The following is a 16,648-nucleotide window of genomic DNA, read 5'->3' as shown; positions in this document are numbered from 1 at the left end:
TGTGAGATGGATGAACAGGCTGGGCACACTTCTTCCCACAAGGCAGGCAGCCCATTGGGATGTCCGTAGTTGTGCCCGCTCTCGCCTCCTGCCTCTGCCCCTTTTCTCAAAGGTTGTGGGAACTTCACTACTGGCACCCAAGAACAGTGTCAGGGCCTGCGCCTTCCCTGGGGTAGGCTGTTTGCTGTGGATGCGGCACCTCGGGGCATTTCTGTATATAGGTGGTAACAGCGGAAATAATTGGAATTTGAAAGAAGCAAAGCTGCGTGCTTGGCTGTGGAAAGAGCAGGACTCAACGGCAGGGCTTGCTCAACCGAGGTAGGCGCCTCCTTCCTGGCTCTTCCCTGGAAGCATCTGGTTTTAGTACTATTTTGTTATGCAGAGTCTCTTCCCAAACCCACCCTTCCCACCATCACCCCACAAGGTAGGTCTGGTAGCGTGTCGGGGAGGGAGAGGAGTCAAACTCTGAACTACACCTGAGCAACTTCTGTTCTTATGGCTTTTATGCAGTTTGCAATTCTGGCTTTTGTAGATAGATGAATGTAAATCATTGTTGGACATGCCTGTTTCCAAAAGTATGAGACATTCTGTTGTACCACGTCACCTTCCGAGCAGAGCTGGGACTGTCTCGACTCCAGTGCTATATTGATGAATGTATCTGATGCTCTCGTTCAGTGTTCACACTCTGCTTTTGGCCAGCTTTGTGATTTGTAAATAGGAAATCAATAAAGACATTCAGGTTGTCTTTACAAAAGTTTCTTCATGATTTGAAGAGAGCTGATGGCTGCCGGTGTGTCAAAGGAAAGGCGGATGGGGGGATCTATCCCGAGCTTGCTCCTGGCCCTTCTCCCCTCAGCCAAGGGTGTGAGGTCCTTGGCTTCCTCTTCTGTGGTGCGTGGGATGAGCTGGACTCTCGGGAGTCCCAAGGGAAAGGCGGATCGCTGCTTGGGAAGCCCAGACCCTCTGGGAAATGAGGTTGTGGAGCCTGTGTTTCTTTGGGGGAGGAGAGCAGGAGGATGCTGGGTGGGTGTTAGCCCCTCTATTTAGCGTGTTATTTATGACTGAATTTCTTTTGCCTTGATTGAAGGGTTTTGGGAATTAAACATGCATTAAAAGCTGCCCTGGCCTTGGCAGGAGTCAGTCTGGGTCTTTGAAAGCAGGGACCTTGCTGTGAGCGAGTGGTAAAAGGCAGCTCCCCTGCCCTGTCTGCTCAGGCAGGACTGGAAGGCAGTTCCCGGTGTGGAGAGGCTGCAAGTGGCTGGTGGTGGAGCGGGGGGCTCTGCCTGCCCTCCTGCCCCAAGATCCACACCTGCACCCCAACAAAGCACCTTTCAGCAGCTCCCGGGTGTGTTTCTCAACACCTCGGTGACAGCCAGAGCTCTGCTCTTACCCGCTGCCTGGAGGGAGCATCGGGGCTGTGTCAGAGCTGCCCGGTGCAGGTGATTTCCCTGGGCTGAGCTGGGGGGAGCTGCCAGCCCTCGGCCGGCCTGTGCTGAAGCACTTTACCAAGGGCCCTGCCCTTCTGCTCTTGCTCCCCGTTGCACGCATCGGTGCTGTGCTCGAGGAGGCACAAGGTCCTGTGGCTGTGGCTGGATCTTGTCTGGCTCGAGCAGGATGTCCGTCCTGTCCTTCCTCCTCCTTAGCCGTGAGGCCGAGGACTCCCCCAGCTCCCCCCACCTGCATCAGGGCTGCGGACCCCCCTTTTATAGAGTCCTACCTGTGGCTGAGGACCGGGCTCCAGCTGGGAACTGCCCTCCTGGTGCCACCAACTTCCCCACTCACCAGGTTTTTAGAGGAACATCCACTGGGAGCCCTGGGGAGAGTCAGGCTGGGCAGGGAGCTGCCTGCAACCATGAGTCTCCCTGCTACCCCCCCCCCCCCTCCCCCCCCCCCCCAACCTCCCCCAGCTTTCCTCCTGCTGTTTCACATGAAAAAGAAATGAGGGGATGTATTTTTAACTCGGTACTCTTTAGCTGCACGAAAGGCCGGTGCACAGTGCGTGGCTGGGGAGCCGGCCCTCTGCTAGGGACGGCCATGGAGGAGCAGGGGCAGTTTTCCCCAGGGCTGGGGAACCCACTGCTGGTTGAGCATCAGATGAAAAGGACGGGGGTACTGGTCAGTGTCCCCACCCTCATGGCCATGCAATCAAATGCAGAAGAATGCATAGGTTTTTAAAGATTTTTTTTTTATTTTATTTTTTAATTGTTTTTTATTTAAAAAAAAAAAAGCCCCTAAATTCTATGGCTTCCAGGAAGCATCAGAGAAATTTAAATGCCATTTCTGTACACTTTGTTTTAAAGCAGTAACTAAACTCGCAATGGAACAAACGCCCTCACGTACAATCTCAGTTTTTGGACTCCTCGCTGGAAGGACAGTAAGTCCTGGGGGCCGGGCCGCTGTCCTCAGCTGCCCCCGCAGCCCCGCTCGCAGCTGCCGGCGGCAGAGGGTGCAGATGGAGCCGGGCAAATGCCCACGGCTGTGTCCCTTCCGGTCCACGGCTCCTCTTCGGCCTCCGCTTGGGTTGGTCTGAGCCGATCCTCTAAGAAGGGTCTGCTTCCAGTGAAAATTTAAGGCGATTTTTAAAATTTTTTGTTTGTTTGCCTCGTTGGGGAAACAAGGTCAAACGTTGCACGTCACCCCTCCCGGCCGTGGTCGGGGGACACAGCAGCAGCTGGGGCTGCCCTGGCCCCTCCTGCCCTGCTGCAGCCCAGAAGCCAAAGCTGGGGTCAATCCCAAATTTAGGAAGAAGAGGGGCCACAGCACCGTGCCCTCCCCAGGGCCCCCATGTGCAGCCGTGGCCCATGGGTGCCCAGGCAGGGTGACACCCCCCACGCCCCCAGGCTGGCGCAGCCCCCCAACCCATGATTCGGGGTCTCCAGCCGCTCCCAGAGATGGTCAGTTTGGCCAAATGTTTCAAAGCAGCCACAGATAGTCCCATTCCCCCCCCCCCCCCCCCCCCCCCCAAAGCCTCAGCACAGCCTCAGCCCCTCTGTTGGGGCAGAACAACAGGGTTTTGGTAAAGATAAGTAAAAGTGTGCCTCCCCCCCCCACCCCCAACGTGTCACGATCAATACACACAACAGCGCACGGGTTCAGTCATGTGGGGAAGCTGCAGTGCCCTGGGGGTGGTGAGGAATAGGGGAGGGGTGGCGGGGGTGTCTCCATGTGTGTGGATCTCTCTGTGTTTGTGTTCATGTCCGTGCATTTGTGTTTAAGTTGCAAAAACTCCAGGTTTTCCCCAGCGCAGGCGGCAGGACGCTGTGCCAGCAGCTCCGGCAGCGTCGGCCCACCCTGACACCCTTCGCCGTGTGTCTCCGTGTCTGCCCACCCCGGCCACAGCCCACCCTGCGCCTGCTGCTGCCCTGGAGAGCAGCGCCGGGGCCCGCTCTGACATGCAGCAAACGGTCTGAAAAACCAGAGGCCAAAAAAAAGAAACCCACTGCCCCTGCGCCGCTGCAAATACCTAAAGCTGTTGAGGAAACGCATGGAGCCCTAAGACATCCCAGCGCCAGAGATGAGGCTGCTTTGCTTTTCCTCCGTGCGCTGCCAGCTCCCTTCGCGGGTCCCTTTGGTCTCGGCCAGGCGGCCCTGGCAGCGGCCGTGGCAGTCCGGTGCCCGGCTGTCCCTGTCCCCACGTCCCCCAGCCCCGGGATTCCCCGACCTGTTCCTGGCAAGACCAAACTTCTCCTGTATTGCTAGCAAAAGTGCATTGTAAAATGAACTGTAAACGTATTTCCTCCCCTCCCCACCCTGCCTCCCCCCCGCCCCACACGCACCCCAGCACCTCTCACCGTACCAGAGACCGCACCGCTCGTCACCAAAGGCGTTAACAAAGGGGGGGGAACCCAACAGGGGACACGGGGTGGGGTGGGGGGCCTAAAGGAAGAGCAGAATTCGGTAACACTGAAGATGACGGTCAAAGACTGACAACTCAGCACTCTGCACCGAGACTCACTTTAAATTAACTTAAGAGACAAAGAAGCAACAGAAAAAAAAAAAAAAAAAAAAAAATCCTCCTTAGCCCACTGCTCTCGAAATTGTCTTCTGCTTCTTCTGACAGCGACGGTTCAGAGTCTGTAGAGTTGATCCCCATTTTCAAACTAGTTATAGACTCAAAAGCAAGTGACGCTGTGGATTTGTTTTGGGTTTTTTTTTTTTTTTTTTTTTTTCTTTTAGACGGACGCAGGAACTTCAGCGAAGTCGGGCTTGGTTCGAGTAAACGGCCACGCGCTGGGCAAGTGGCGGAGGAGAGGACAAGCAGTTTGGGGAGGCCCCGCTCCCCGCCTGCGCGTGGGGCGCTGGGGGAGGCCGTCCGGCTCGGCCTCCCCCCGTCCCCGTCCAAACTGAGGGGCCGCTGGCACCGGCTCCGCAGGTCAAGATCCAGCCACGGCCAGAGGGAGAGGAGCCATCGCACACGCCGCTCCACCCGGCCCCAGCAGCTCACTTGCGACGCTTGGTGGTTTTCCTCTTCCTTCTCTTGAAGAAACAGCAGCACCTGGGGACGGAGGGGACCCCATCAGCGCCCAGGCCTGAACACGGATGGGCTCAGCAGCCCTGTGGTCAGGGCAGAGCCAGTGGCGGGGATGGAAACCCCTCGGCGTGTTGGTGAGACCCCGTGGGCAGAGCTGCTCCAGGAAGTGCCCCTGCTACGTGGCCGTGGCTGGACTAGGAGCACCGCAATGGCCATGGCAAATGACACCTGCCACAGTGAGTGACACCAGCCAGGACAAGTGACACTGGCCAAAGCATGCAACACCAGCCACAGCAAATGCCAGTGGCCAGAGCCAGGGCCAGGCAGGGGTTCCCGGAAAAGGGATGGCCCCGGATCTGTGCATGCATGAGCGTCGGGGCTGGGCAGGGCGAGGTGCGAAGGGGCCGGGAGTGGCCGTGGCCCTGCAGGGACACCCCTCGTGGAGTGCCAGGGAAGAGCGGTAGTTAATCGCTCTAGGCCTGGGCTGTTTCTCCCTGGAGGGGACTGGACAAGGCATCACACATCGCAGGGCATCTGCCAAAACCCGCGTTCATCCTGGCCCCGATAAGAGGAAGGCAGTGGGGCTGTCCTTACTTTGTATCGTCTGTCACCTCCACCTCGGTGGGGGCTGTGATGGGGGCGTTCGAATGTCCTGCCGTCGGGTCGTCCGTGTTCAGCTCTCCGTTGGTGGAGCTCATCACCTGGGGAGAGGCAAGTGTCAGTGTGGGGTGGCCCACAGGGCACAGGCCGGTCCTTAGCCTCGTCCCCCACCCCACGGCAGCTGTGTCCTGCAGAGGTGCAGCCCCAGGAGGCGGCACAGCCCCCCCGGCCCTGCGTGAGCCAGGAGCACCGAGGTCCCCACACAGGGCAGCAGGACGATGCCTTTGCCCGGACAGCGGGTGCTCAGCCTCAGTGCCGAGCACTCCCAAGCAGCCCCATCGCACAGCGGCGTTCGATCCCCTCGGTGTCTCTGGGAGGATCCCAGCTCCTGGGAATGCCTGCACACCCTGCCAGGAGAGGGTCTTGCTGGCAGCCAGCTCCAACATGCCCAGCAGACATGGCCCCACGAGGCCATTAGCTCCAAGGAGACCTTGCCACGGCCACATGGCGAGCAACTAGACACAGCTCTTGCTCCCCAGCCCCAAGCCCCAGCACCGCTGGGCCCTGTGGGACTCAGCCCAGCACCCACCCTGCAGGCTCCTGCCGGCCTCAAGGTGCCCCTGAGCTCCTGCCCGCTCGCTGGGGCAGAGGGGCCGTGCATGGTGCCAGGGCCGGGAGGAGATCCAAATCACCAAAGCAAGGACGGGGTTGGCATAGGCAACTGGGACTTGCCTGAAACCCCCCTCCTGCACACACTGGCCCCAGGCAAAGCCAGGAGCTCCCTGGGGATGCACAGGCCAAAGGATTGCCAAGCTGCTCGTCCCTGGCAAGGAGGATCGGCCTTACCCAGACTTGTGGAGGAGCTGCCATCTGACAGCCACAGTGCCCAGCCAGCAGGGCTACGTCAAGCTACAGCCCCCTGAAACAAGCCCAGAGACCCCTGTGCGTCACCAACACACCCCCTGCAGTGCCGGGTGCAGGCGGAAGACGGGGTGGGGGTTTGCAGAGCAAGAGCAGGGAGCAGCCACCGTGGCAGGTAGGGGACGTGGTACAGGAGGAGCAGGGCAGAGAACAAACTGGCCCCATGGTCTGCCCTGACCCTGCGACGGCAGCTGGGCCCGAGCCTGGGCCCGAGCACCAGCAGAGATTCACCACGGAGCAGCAGGAACGAGCAGCAGCGGCAGGGACGGAAGCAGAGACGGAGGAAGCAGCGCAGACCCAGCCGAGCGGGGGGAGACCCATCATGGATGCCCCACCATCCACATGGGCTGGACCTCACTAGCCCAAGAGGGGCCGAGCGGCAGAGGCTGCGAGGGCAGCGAGCACGCGGCCGACGGCGCGAGCGCAGGACCGAGGCGGGGAGATGAGGCTGAGGACTGCTCAGGGAAAGGGAGGAGAAGCAGGACTCAAAGCCGTTGCTCCAGTCAAGGAAGGCACAGGGAAGTCCCCGCGTGGGATAAGGCCGCATTGTCCGGCACTGCTGGGATGAGCAGCACTGGGGGCAGAACCCAATGCCCACCTGGCTGCTCGTGCCACTGCATGGCACAGAGCCAGCACCTCATCCATCTCTAACCACCCTCCAAGTCCCACCGGCAGCACCAAGGGAGCCCGGCAGCACCCCGGGAAGCAGCGCCAGCCTCGTCTGTGAGCCGTGAGCATCACGCACCACAGGGACAGGGCAGCATGTGTTGCAGCCTAGGCAAGACCCTGGGCATGTGTGGTCCCGATGCCGCCCCAGGGCAGGGGAGCAGGGCTGATCCCCTGGCACAGCCAGCAGACACATGTTGGCCTGCGCCCGGCTGTGTGGGCAGGTCGCGTGGCGCAGGTTGGCTCTGCTCCCTCCCGTGCCCGCCCCTGCCCTCGGCGCGTGGTTGCATGTACCTGGACGGACCCCCCGAGCCTGCCGGCTGCCAGGTGAGCTCCCAAAGGCTCCTCGGCAGGCTGCCCACCGGCCTGAGGATCCCACAACTCCGTCCCCTCGGGCGGCTGCTCGCGACAGGCAGGAGGAACAGAATGAAAAGAAACAAAAGAAAAGAGGAAGAATGGGGAAGAGAAGGGAGAGGTGGAGGGAAGGGGCAGGGAGAAGAGTGGCAAAGGGAGTCGAGAAAATAAGACATGCAAAAGCAAAAACATGACCGGAGCAGCTCGAGTTTGTGATTGCGGAGGGCACTCGCGCAGCACCATCCTGGCGGCTCCCCAGAGTGGTCCCCACTGTGACACTGTGGATCTGCATCCTCCCTGCCACATACACGCACCGCTCCCCCGCCCCAGCAATGGAGCTGGGCTCTGGGCATGTCCTCTCTGGGCAGCTGATGGCACACCACCCCACAGAGCACGGCCAGCTCCATGCAGGGCTGGTGGCTGCATTTTGGAGCAGGCTGGGACAACAGTGCCGCTCGCTGCGTGGGGAGATGCAACCGGGCCAAGGCGACGCTGCCCGCCACTCTTCTGCGAGCGCAATGTTCTGAGGCCGACGCACATCTTTGCAGGGTGACTGTGAGGAAGCGAGCTGTGCTGCTCCTCGAGGGCACAGGCTCCTTAGCTGTCCCACAGCGGGGGAGCACCATGCTCCCAAACCCTCGCCATGGTGAGTATGGCACAGGCCCACAGCTGCTGGGGATCCCTGCATCCCCACGTTGGAAACTGCTCCCACGCTGTGGGAGTTTTGTGCTTTGCTTTTCTCACTGCTCTCGAGAAGGGGTGTCGAACACAGCATCCCTCAGATGCTGGAGGCAGAAAGCAGACCTTGCTGGGAGCAAGTTCCCAGTAACAAGCCAGTAACAAGCCAGAGGCACTTTGAAGACGTCCTCTCCCTAAGGAAGTGCTGCCAAGCCGCTGGCCAGTGAGAGCCAGGGCTGTCCCAGGCTCCCTGTGCTTGGCCAGGAGCAGCAAGGGGCACTGTTGGGCCGATACATGGGTGAGGGAGGACAGGGTGCTGCACCCTTGGTTCCAGCGCGTTTGCAGGTGCTCTGCTCCCCGTGGAAGTTCAAGGCAAGAGGACGAGGGTCTGTACAGGACTGCTGGGGAAACACATGAGGTTTGCTCTTGATGGCAGCAGTCCCAAAGCCGTGTTTCCTTCACCAGGGTAGGACAGGCCATGGCACCAGAGAAGGGCCGGGCAGCCTGGTCCTTTCCCACAGAAGCCCAGGCAGGTAGCTGCCTGCACAGCTCTGCCCATCTCCCTGCCTGCAGCTGCTCACAACTCGGCCCCATGTGCCCTGCCAGTTCCCAGGGCAAAGCCAGCCCCTCTCTCCAGCACAGGGCCACACACTGCCAAGCTGCCCCATGAATCCCCTCCGAGGCCCAGGAAGCCCCCTCCCTTGTCCCGTATCCCTGCCCCACTGATGAAAGTGGTACTGTGAACAGAGCAGCAAGTTACCCCCGTGGGGACGCGGCACTAGGGACATCTTCCTTAGCACAAGGTGGCTCAGCCTGTACTGTGCCCACACCCACCAACCAGCACTAAACCCTGCAGCTTGCCAGCTGAAGTGCAGGCCTGGTGCTTCCCCACCATGCTACAGCCTCCCACGGCTGCTTCCTCCCACTTCTGCCAGGTCGCCTGGCACAAGGACCACTGCCTTGGTCCCCCCGCTAGCCACAGACCCAGACCTGCAGGGAGGAAGCCCTCCCACAGACAGCACTGGGGAAAAAAGGATGCCCCAGTCCCTGCCTCCATCCAGAGGCCCTGCTGGGCTCCGTGGGACTGTGGAACAGAAACCCAAGCAGCGCATGACCGTGGTCCCGTGCTCCAGCCGGGGCAGTGCCACCACTCACCTGGTGTTTGGTGTGTGGCTGTGCTTTGTCTCTGTTCGGTGGCTGCACCTGCACCTCGCTGTGCATCGTGCCAATGGGGGTGGGCTGGGGACATGACAAGGACAACATCAGCCACAGCACAGCAGTCCTACCACCACCCCACACGCCCTGATCCAATCTCTGACCAAACATGCAGAATACCCCAGAATTGGGGCCCGATCCCAGCCCCCATCCCGGCCCCAGCAGCACCATGAGGTGCCAATATGGCTGCTGGGTTCCTCTTAGCTCCAGAAGCCTCAAATTTCTGTGTCACAGCTTTAACTCATTGGCATGACAGCCCCAGCTTGGAGCTGGCTGCTGGTGTCTGGTGAGGACTGGTGGAGCTGATCTGTCGGGCATGGACATGCATGGCAGGGACAACTGCCGATCTGCATCCTCCCTGGCTGCTGCCACAGACCATGCTGACTCCCCATCATGCTACCCACTGCCCCCTCGGTGCCCTGGGGCCCAGCACCCTCTGCCCAACCCAGCTCCCTCACCACTCACCAGTGGTTTCCCTGCCCAGTCGTATTCATAGTCGAACACGTAACCGTTCCTCTCGAACAAGTCTGTGAAGAGCTTCCGCAGGTAGTCATAGTCAGGCTTCTCGAAGAAATCCAGCCGCCGCACATAGCGCAAATACGTGGCCATCTCCTCTGCAGGAAAAGGGTGGGCTCAGTTGGGACAGGGGGACAAGATGCCAGGCCAGCAGGCTCTGGGGCCAGGCTGGGGCCAGGGACAGGCCATGTAGAGTGCCCTCACCTGGGAAGTTCTCACAGAGCACCTCCACTGGAGTGGCTCTTTTGGTGTCACCGATCTTCTGATACCTCTCCTTTAGCGTGTCAGCCTGCCAGAGACAAGGAGCAGGTCAGCATGAGAGGGGAAGGTCAGGTCAGAGAGGGGAAGGCACTGGGTGCTGTCACACCACGAACGGTTTCTTGGTCCCCCTTTTCCAGCTAACAGTGAGAGCTCATTCCCAGGGAATACCCTCACCCAGGGCAGGTCTGGAGGATGAACACCAGGGCGTGTGGTTCCAGGACAGCCACTGTGAGAGCAGCTGGGATACCCGCAAAGTGGGGGGACACAGAGAGGGGGACACCTACAGCCACTCAGCACAGCAACGGCCTGGCACAGAGCCCAGCAACAGCCCCTGCATCTGGTGGGGTGCCAACCCTCCAACACCCTGGGGGCCAGAGCTTCTCCTCCCTCCAAGATGCCACCCATGCCAGGGCAGAGCCAGACCCACGGGGCAGCTGTGCTTTAAGAGACCGAAAGAGTTAATGCTTCAAACATTGTGGTGGGGCAAGTTCTGCCTAACAATGAACTCTGCAAGGAATTCTGAATTCAACACGACTCCCTGGTCTGTCCAAGTCATGACACGTGCCCAGGGACAGCGGAAGCTGGCAGTTACCTTGAGGCCTTGCCAAGGGAGGCTCCCGCGGAGGAAGTACATAAACATGTGCCCTAATGCTTCCAGGTCGTCCCTGCGGCTTTGTTCTGCATGGAGGAAGAGACACGGGCATGTTCCCACTACAGCCACTGTCTGTGTCCCCACCAGACCCTGCAGCACCCCAAGTCCCCTGCCAACATCCCAGGCTGAAAAGCAGGAAAGGCAGTTTGTCCCCAGCCCCACCTCTGGCAGGGGGGGAGCTCACACCCTGTAGTCCCCTTCCCTCTGCCTTTTGGCCAAGAGGCAGAGCTGGCCGCACGGTGCGCACACACCTTTCCCGAGGTGGGTGTTGATGCTCATGTAGCGTGCTGTCCCTGTCAGGCTCTTGTGCTCTCGGTAGGGGATGTGTTTTTTGGTCTCGGGGTCAATATACTCTTTGGCCAGGCCAAAATCGATGATGTGGATGGTGTGCTGCCGCTTGCTGCCCGGCCGCCCCACCAGGAAGTTCTCTGGCTTGACGTCTCTGTAGATCAGGCTTTTGGTGTGGACGTACTCCATCCGTGTGATCTGGGGGCAGCAGGAGATGTCAGCACCACAGCAGAGATGCACCGTGTCCCCTGCATGCCTCCCTGCACCCTCCTTCCCTGGGGGACAACCTCAGTCTGGCCGCATCTTGGACACACAGTGAGAGACGCTCGTTTGTGTTCAGAGGGCGTGAGGGAGAGCCCTCCTACACCAGGGAGAGGGTGAGGTATGGAGGGAGGTGGTCTGGCATGTGCCAGCAGGCAGTGCCTCCTGTGGCCTGCTGGGCGCTGGTTCACCTGTCCTTCCCCTCCCCTTCCCTGCAGGGTCCCCACGCAGCCACTGTGCCCATGCATCACCCCGCTCCCCTGGGGCAGTCTGCGGCTAGGCGGGTCGGGGTGAGCTGTGCAGAGCCACAGGCAAGGTGGAGATGCCGTGCTCACCAGCTGGATTGCGATCATCAGGACGGTCTTGAGCGTGAAGGTCCGATCACACAGATCAAAGAGATCTTCTAGGCTGGGTCCTAGCAGCTCCAACACCATGGCATTGTACTTCCCACAGGGGCCAAAGTAGTAAACCTGAGGAATTCCTTCTGCAAGAGACAGAGCAGGGGTTGTCAGGGATTGCAACAGGGCTGAGCAGCACACAGCCACGCTGTCACGGCCATGCCATTGCTGGAGTTGGGACATGGGGCTGCAGATGGGGGGGATGTCTCTGCACTGCCCTCCCTCGGCACCACAGACAGCCTGGCTCTGCTCTTGGCATGAGGGCGAAGGAGGCAGCTCCATCTGCATCCCTGACTCTGCTGCGGGGGAGGTGGGGGGAAAGAACTAAATAAAAAGGGATCAAAGATTAGATGTGGCTTTGTGTAAAATCGGCCTCTCCCAGCCGAGCAGATGGGCAGGAGCTGCTCAGGCCGGGGAGTGAAGTTGCAGTCACATTTATAGGAAGCCTCCCTTTCCTAGCAGGGTCGCCCAGGCAGCCAGCTCCCCATGGCAGCTCAGCCTGGCCCCATACCTGCATTGCCGAGCTGTTTGTAGAACCGATACTCCAGGTGCAGCTGGGGGGCCCGGGATTTTATGGGTTCCTTGGAGGAGAGAAGGAGAACAGTTAAGTCTGTTGCAGGGAGCAGGATATTAGGGAGGTCTGGGTGTCAGACACCTCCTTCGCATGCTGAACTGAGAACATCTGCGGTTGAGATGAGAGCCTCAGGGGACAACGAGAGAAAACCAACCCATATGGGAGACAGATCCAGCCCCTCCAGAGAGATCCGGGTGCTGGAACAGACACTAATGGGAGCAGGTATCAGTGGGGACCACCCTCTCCTGGAGGTCTCTCTGCCGCTGCCACCGGCTGAGCGCAGCACAGGCCACAGGGAGGTCCTGGAGAAGCAAAGACCTAGCTCTTCTCTCCCTGGGCCCAGATCACCCCACCTGCAATGACGTGCGTTGCTTTGCCTGCCCTCAATTCCTAGCAGTGAGCACAGCTCCCCTGCGCACCCACCCATCCACCACATATCACAACCCGCTCGGCTTGACCCGCTCTAACAACCTGGGGAGGGTGAACAATCTGCTTCCCAGGCGGCCTGAACATCACCACCCCCGACCACCGGAGGGACTCACCAATTTGATAGCTACGTATTCATTCGTGTAGAGGTTCTTTCCTGCAGGGAGAGACACACAAAAGGCAACTGAAAACAAGTGAACCTTTACATTAACCCCACATCACACCCACCGCAGTCCCCGAGGGCTCCTGGGCTGCAGAATGTCCAGAACAGGTTCGGTGGCTCCCACAATACATAAACAGGCCTCAAGGCATGAGCAGGAGCAGGAACCCACTGTGGGGAGTTGCAACATGCCTGTTAATTACCCCCAGATGGGGTAGGTGGATTCCTCTGGGATAGGCAGGCTACTGGGGGGCTGGAGCCAAGTCTGCTGGGAGGGGGGCAGCATCCCAGTCTGGGCCTGCAGGGATGTGACTGGCCAAGGCAGGAACAAGGCTGGGACTTGCTCTTTCTCCCAGCCACAGCCCTGCATGGAGAGGGGCTGCCCTGCTTTGGGAGGGCTGTCCAGAGTCAGGGAACACTGCTTTGTGGGTGGCAGGACCACACAGAGGTTGGCAGGGAGGAAGGACCCTCAAGAGCACTGCGGCAGCTTGAGGCACTGCAGCTGGCAGTGGTTTGAAGACATCGCAGGTAGGTGGAAATCCTTTCCCCAGAGCTTAGGACGCTCCTGGGGATGGCACACGTGTGTGTACGTGTGTGTGTGCACATGTATATGGCTCAACCTCATCCTTCGGGATGCTCCCACCCACCCAAGTGTGCAGGGGAAGCCAGGAGCAGACCCACAGCGTGGCCCAGACTATATGAGGAGGAGCTGACGGCACTGATGTGCTGTGGGGAAGGCCAGACGACTGCTTCCAGGAGCTCTTCAGGAGAGCTGAAAGGGCAGCCATGCCACACGAAAACCCTGTAAATGATTTCCTAGAGAGCTCAGCACCTTTGCAGGAGTTTTCACACCCATAACTACAGAAAGGCTGAACTAACAGTCTCTGCACATCACCCTGTTCACCCCAGAGAGCCAGGAGAGGATGAGGAAGGTGTTATACCTGGGAAGCATCAGTACAATCTCTGCCCCAGGTCCATAAAGGCAAAGACTGAAGAGTTTTGCAGAAACATTTGAGGCCCCTTCATGACACTGGGGAGATGGGAGTTAACTGCAGCAGGTTCCCTTCCACTGCACGCAGAGCCAGCAGACACGCGATCCCACTGCCTGGCATGTGCGTATCTGATGGAGCTGCATCTGTCTCCTCGGATTTTCTCCAAGCAATTTGCTCAGGGAACAAGCTCCTCCTGGCATAAGATTTCATCTGCTCCGACTGCTGCTCTCCACCTGAAGCAGCAATAAATCCTCGTCGGGTGACATCAGAGCCAGCTGCTGAGCGCCAGAGTCAGCGGCAGGATTACGGGAAGAGGGATGAATGGGAGATATTAATGGAGCGGCTCCTCCCAGGGACGGGCTCTGCAGCCAAGGAGGGGCTCAATCCTGCTGCCTTGCTGACCCTCTCCCACCCCAAGGGAACTGCTGCCAAGCCACTTTGTCTCCTGCCTCTGCAAAACCAAATCACTTCACAGCGATTAGGAAGTAGGTGATTTGCAAGGGAGAAATGTCTGGCTAACACAAGAGTACGCCAGACCGAGAGGTTTTGGCCCATCACGGACTGACGTTTGCTGGGGAGGAGGTGGGATATGCCCCAGATCCCTGGCTCCAGAGCTCAAGGAAACCCTCAGTTCATTGGGAACTTGATTGGAGCAGGGAAGAACCGAAATCTTGATGGACCCCAGTGCAGCTCCCTCACCCCTCCCATAAGCAGTCACCTCCCAAGACTTAACAGGGAGAGAAGGCAGCAAGCCGGCCAGGAGAAGTGCGTGCAGGCAGCTTATCTTCCACGCACCAGGACCTCTGTGTTTTGCAAACAATTGCAAGGGAGAGCAGAACAGCTACATGCATCAGCTGAGATGCAGGGGTAGGCAGAGCCCAGCCAGGCAGGCCCTGCCTGCGACAATGGCACAGGGTCCCCACGTGCTCCCCAGCTAAGGTGGGCTCTGGCCTCAGGGCTGTACAGTTCAGTCCAAAAAAATCACTGCTGCCTTCAGGGCAGTAACATGCAACCAAAAAACTCAGCTGGATTCTCCCTGAAGTTAGGCTGGGTCTAAAGAGGGAAAAAAGACCCATGGCAGGATACCTGCCACCCTGCCAGAGGTGCACTGCAAAACTGGCCCAGCACAGTAGGGAGGGAGAATGGAAGGAGGCAGGAGCATCCGCAGCAGTGCTGTGCTGGGAGAGGTCCACCCCATCCCTGTTACGTGGCATCTGTCCTGTCCCCACCACGCTGGCCCCCCTGTGGCTCGCTGGCAGAGAAAGCTACCCGCAAAAATGCTCTGGGAGCTGGCAGCCCTCTCACAGCCCAAGAAACGAGTCCAAATAATTTGATACCCCCATGGATCCTCCCTTCCTGTAATGATCAGAGAGCGCTTGGACAAAGCTGATAGAAAAGATGGGGGAGGAGAGAAAGCATGGACCATTGCTGCTGTCTAACCACCACCATCCTCTTCCCTGATAAAAGAATGTGCAAAGAGCAGAACTGGCCTATCATGAAGAAAAACAAAGCAACAGGAAAGAAAAAGTGAAAGAGCAAGGAGAGAGGGCTGTGGGGTCCTTCCCCCAGCAGGGCCCAGCCCATGCTGGGGAACTCCCCGCTCCAGCTCCTGGAGCAGCTCCCATGGCTGCCCCCATGCTGCCCACTCTGCTGAGCGCTCACTAATGATGATAACTTTAACACCTAAAATGCGTTGGAGTCCATGGACTGCCCCGCGGAGGACTCAAGCAGGCAGTGCTGCAGGATTCATAGAAGAAAATGTGCTTTTGAAAGAAAAAAAAAAAAAAGAGAAAAGCATCAAGATGGGCGGCAGAAAGCAAATATTTGCTTTTGCAGAGAGGCCTTTGCCCTGCTCAGTGCTGGTGGCACCTCTGAATCCAGCTGCCAACACCTGCAAGACTCAGCATGTCTGATCATAGCCGAGAGGTGGCAGCCAGACCTGGGGTCCCTATCGTGTTTAAAAGCCGGACGTGGCTTTCTCTTAACCCTGTGCTAACACCCAAATCGTCTCCCTCGCGAAGGCGGATTTGGCAGCAGTGGGGTCCGGCACCTGCTCCTGCACATCACGGCGGCCTGAGGAGGAGTCGGGCTCTGCGCCGGGCTCCCAACCAGGTCCCCATCCAAATGGCTTCCCCTGTGCCAGCCCCTCTGCCTGGTGCTGCCCCTTGGTCGTGGCACAGCGTGGGGCACAGCACCGCACTGACCACGCTGGGAGCCTCTCCGCTACAGCCCTGGCTGCAGCAGGAGCATGGAGTTGTGTCTGGGCGCTGGGACCAGCAATTTGGCTTCTCCAGTCCCCAGGCAATGCAGTCGAGGAGTGCAGGAAGGAGAAGGCAGCTCTGTGCGAAGGCGGCCGGGCACCAGCCCAGCACTGCAAGCACCGCAGCCCCAGCAACACCAGCTGCATCAGCCCAAGTACTGACAGTTCCTTGGAGCATTGGGTTTTAATACCATTGGAGTAAAAAAAAAAAAGTTATTTTGGAGTTTGACCTTCCTCTAGAGGAGGCTGTGAAAGACCAAGAGGAAAAACAAGCGTGAGCCATTAGCAAGGGAGGCAAGAGGAACAGTTGGCAGGCAGTGTGTGGGCTCTTCTCTCCCACAGCCTACTCCAAAGACAGCCATGAGCTGCCTCCAGCGTGTGGCGGGTCTGCAGCTCCGACCAGCCAGCCGCCTTTTAGAGGTGGCTGAGCCCTTCACCACACGTGCATATGTATGGAGGTCTCTGCCGAGCCAAAGAGAGAAGGGTGTCATGTGCAGCGTGCTGACCCCAGCCTGCATTCTCTGAAGATCTCTTTTGTGGCCCCCAAGAAGTAACCCACTGCAAGTACCCAGGAGGCAGCAGGTCAGGGGTGACAGCCACAGCTCAAGAGAGCTTGGGAATGTCCCCAGCACTTGCAAGTGACCATTCAGCTGGGACATGGCCCCAGCCCAGCTGTAGTAGTGACCTGCTGCTGGCTCATACACTGCACAAGGACCTCCCCCCCATTCAATTCCTTCCAAAATGCCGGTTTTACTTTTTTAAAAATAAGTTAATTTCCAGCTTTTAACTTTGAAGGAAAACAGACATTGTGTTTCCAAGCTACCATTAGAAATGAATGCACCAGACTGGGGGAGAGCGGTGAGCACAGGAAAGGGGCAAAAAGCACATTTGCAGAAGTTTACTGCAGGAATAACAGAAGCAGCAGCCTCTGCTGGGTCCCCATCCCTCCCCATAC

The 16,648-nt window shown here is 58.8% G+C and overlaps 1 protein-coding gene across 3 annotated transcripts in view; it reads right to left on the bottom strand.

Moving 5' to 3' along the window:
- Window positions 1-3,935: 3,935 nt before the first annotated feature.
- CSNK1G2 (casein kinase 1 gamma 2) overlaps window positions 3,936-16,648 on the bottom strand; it is a 46,356-nt gene continuing 33,643 nt past the window's right edge. For 2 of the 3 annotated variants that reach the window (XM_049807387.1, XM_049807386.1), the window contains 11 exons: window positions 12,398-12,438; window positions 11,793-11,862; window positions 11,219-11,367; window positions 10,586-10,820; window positions 10,275-10,360; window positions 9,626-9,710; window positions 9,371-9,519; window positions 8,846-8,929; window positions 6,953-7,057; window positions 5,066-5,172; window positions 3,936-4,495 (listed from right to left, as the gene is read on the bottom strand). In XM_049807387.1, the coding sequence (XP_049663344.1) occupies window positions 4,441-4,495; window positions 5,066-5,172; window positions 6,953-7,057; window positions 8,846-8,929; window positions 9,371-9,519; window positions 9,626-9,710; window positions 10,275-10,360; window positions 10,586-10,820; window positions 11,219-11,367; window positions 11,793-11,862; window positions 12,398-12,438 (1,166 nt within the window). In that variant the 3' untranslated portion in view covers window positions 3,936-4,440. The remainder of the gene's footprint in view (window positions 4,496-5,065; window positions 5,173-6,952; window positions 7,058-8,845; window positions 8,930-9,370; window positions 9,520-9,625; window positions 9,711-10,274; window positions 10,361-10,585; window positions 10,821-11,218; window positions 11,368-11,792; window positions 11,863-12,397; window positions 12,439-16,648) is intronic. The other variant, XM_049807388.1, reaches the window with a different exon arrangement.

This window comes from Accipiter gentilis, chromosome 8, assembly GCF_929443795.1.
Source record: "Accipiter gentilis chromosome 8, bAccGen1.1, whole genome shotgun sequence".
Lineage (NCBI taxonomy): Eukaryota > Metazoa > Chordata > Aves > Accipitriformes > Accipitridae > Astur > Astur gentilis.
The sequence above is the reverse complement of the archived record's forward strand: the minus strand, read 5'-3'. Positions and strand labels throughout refer to the sequence as shown.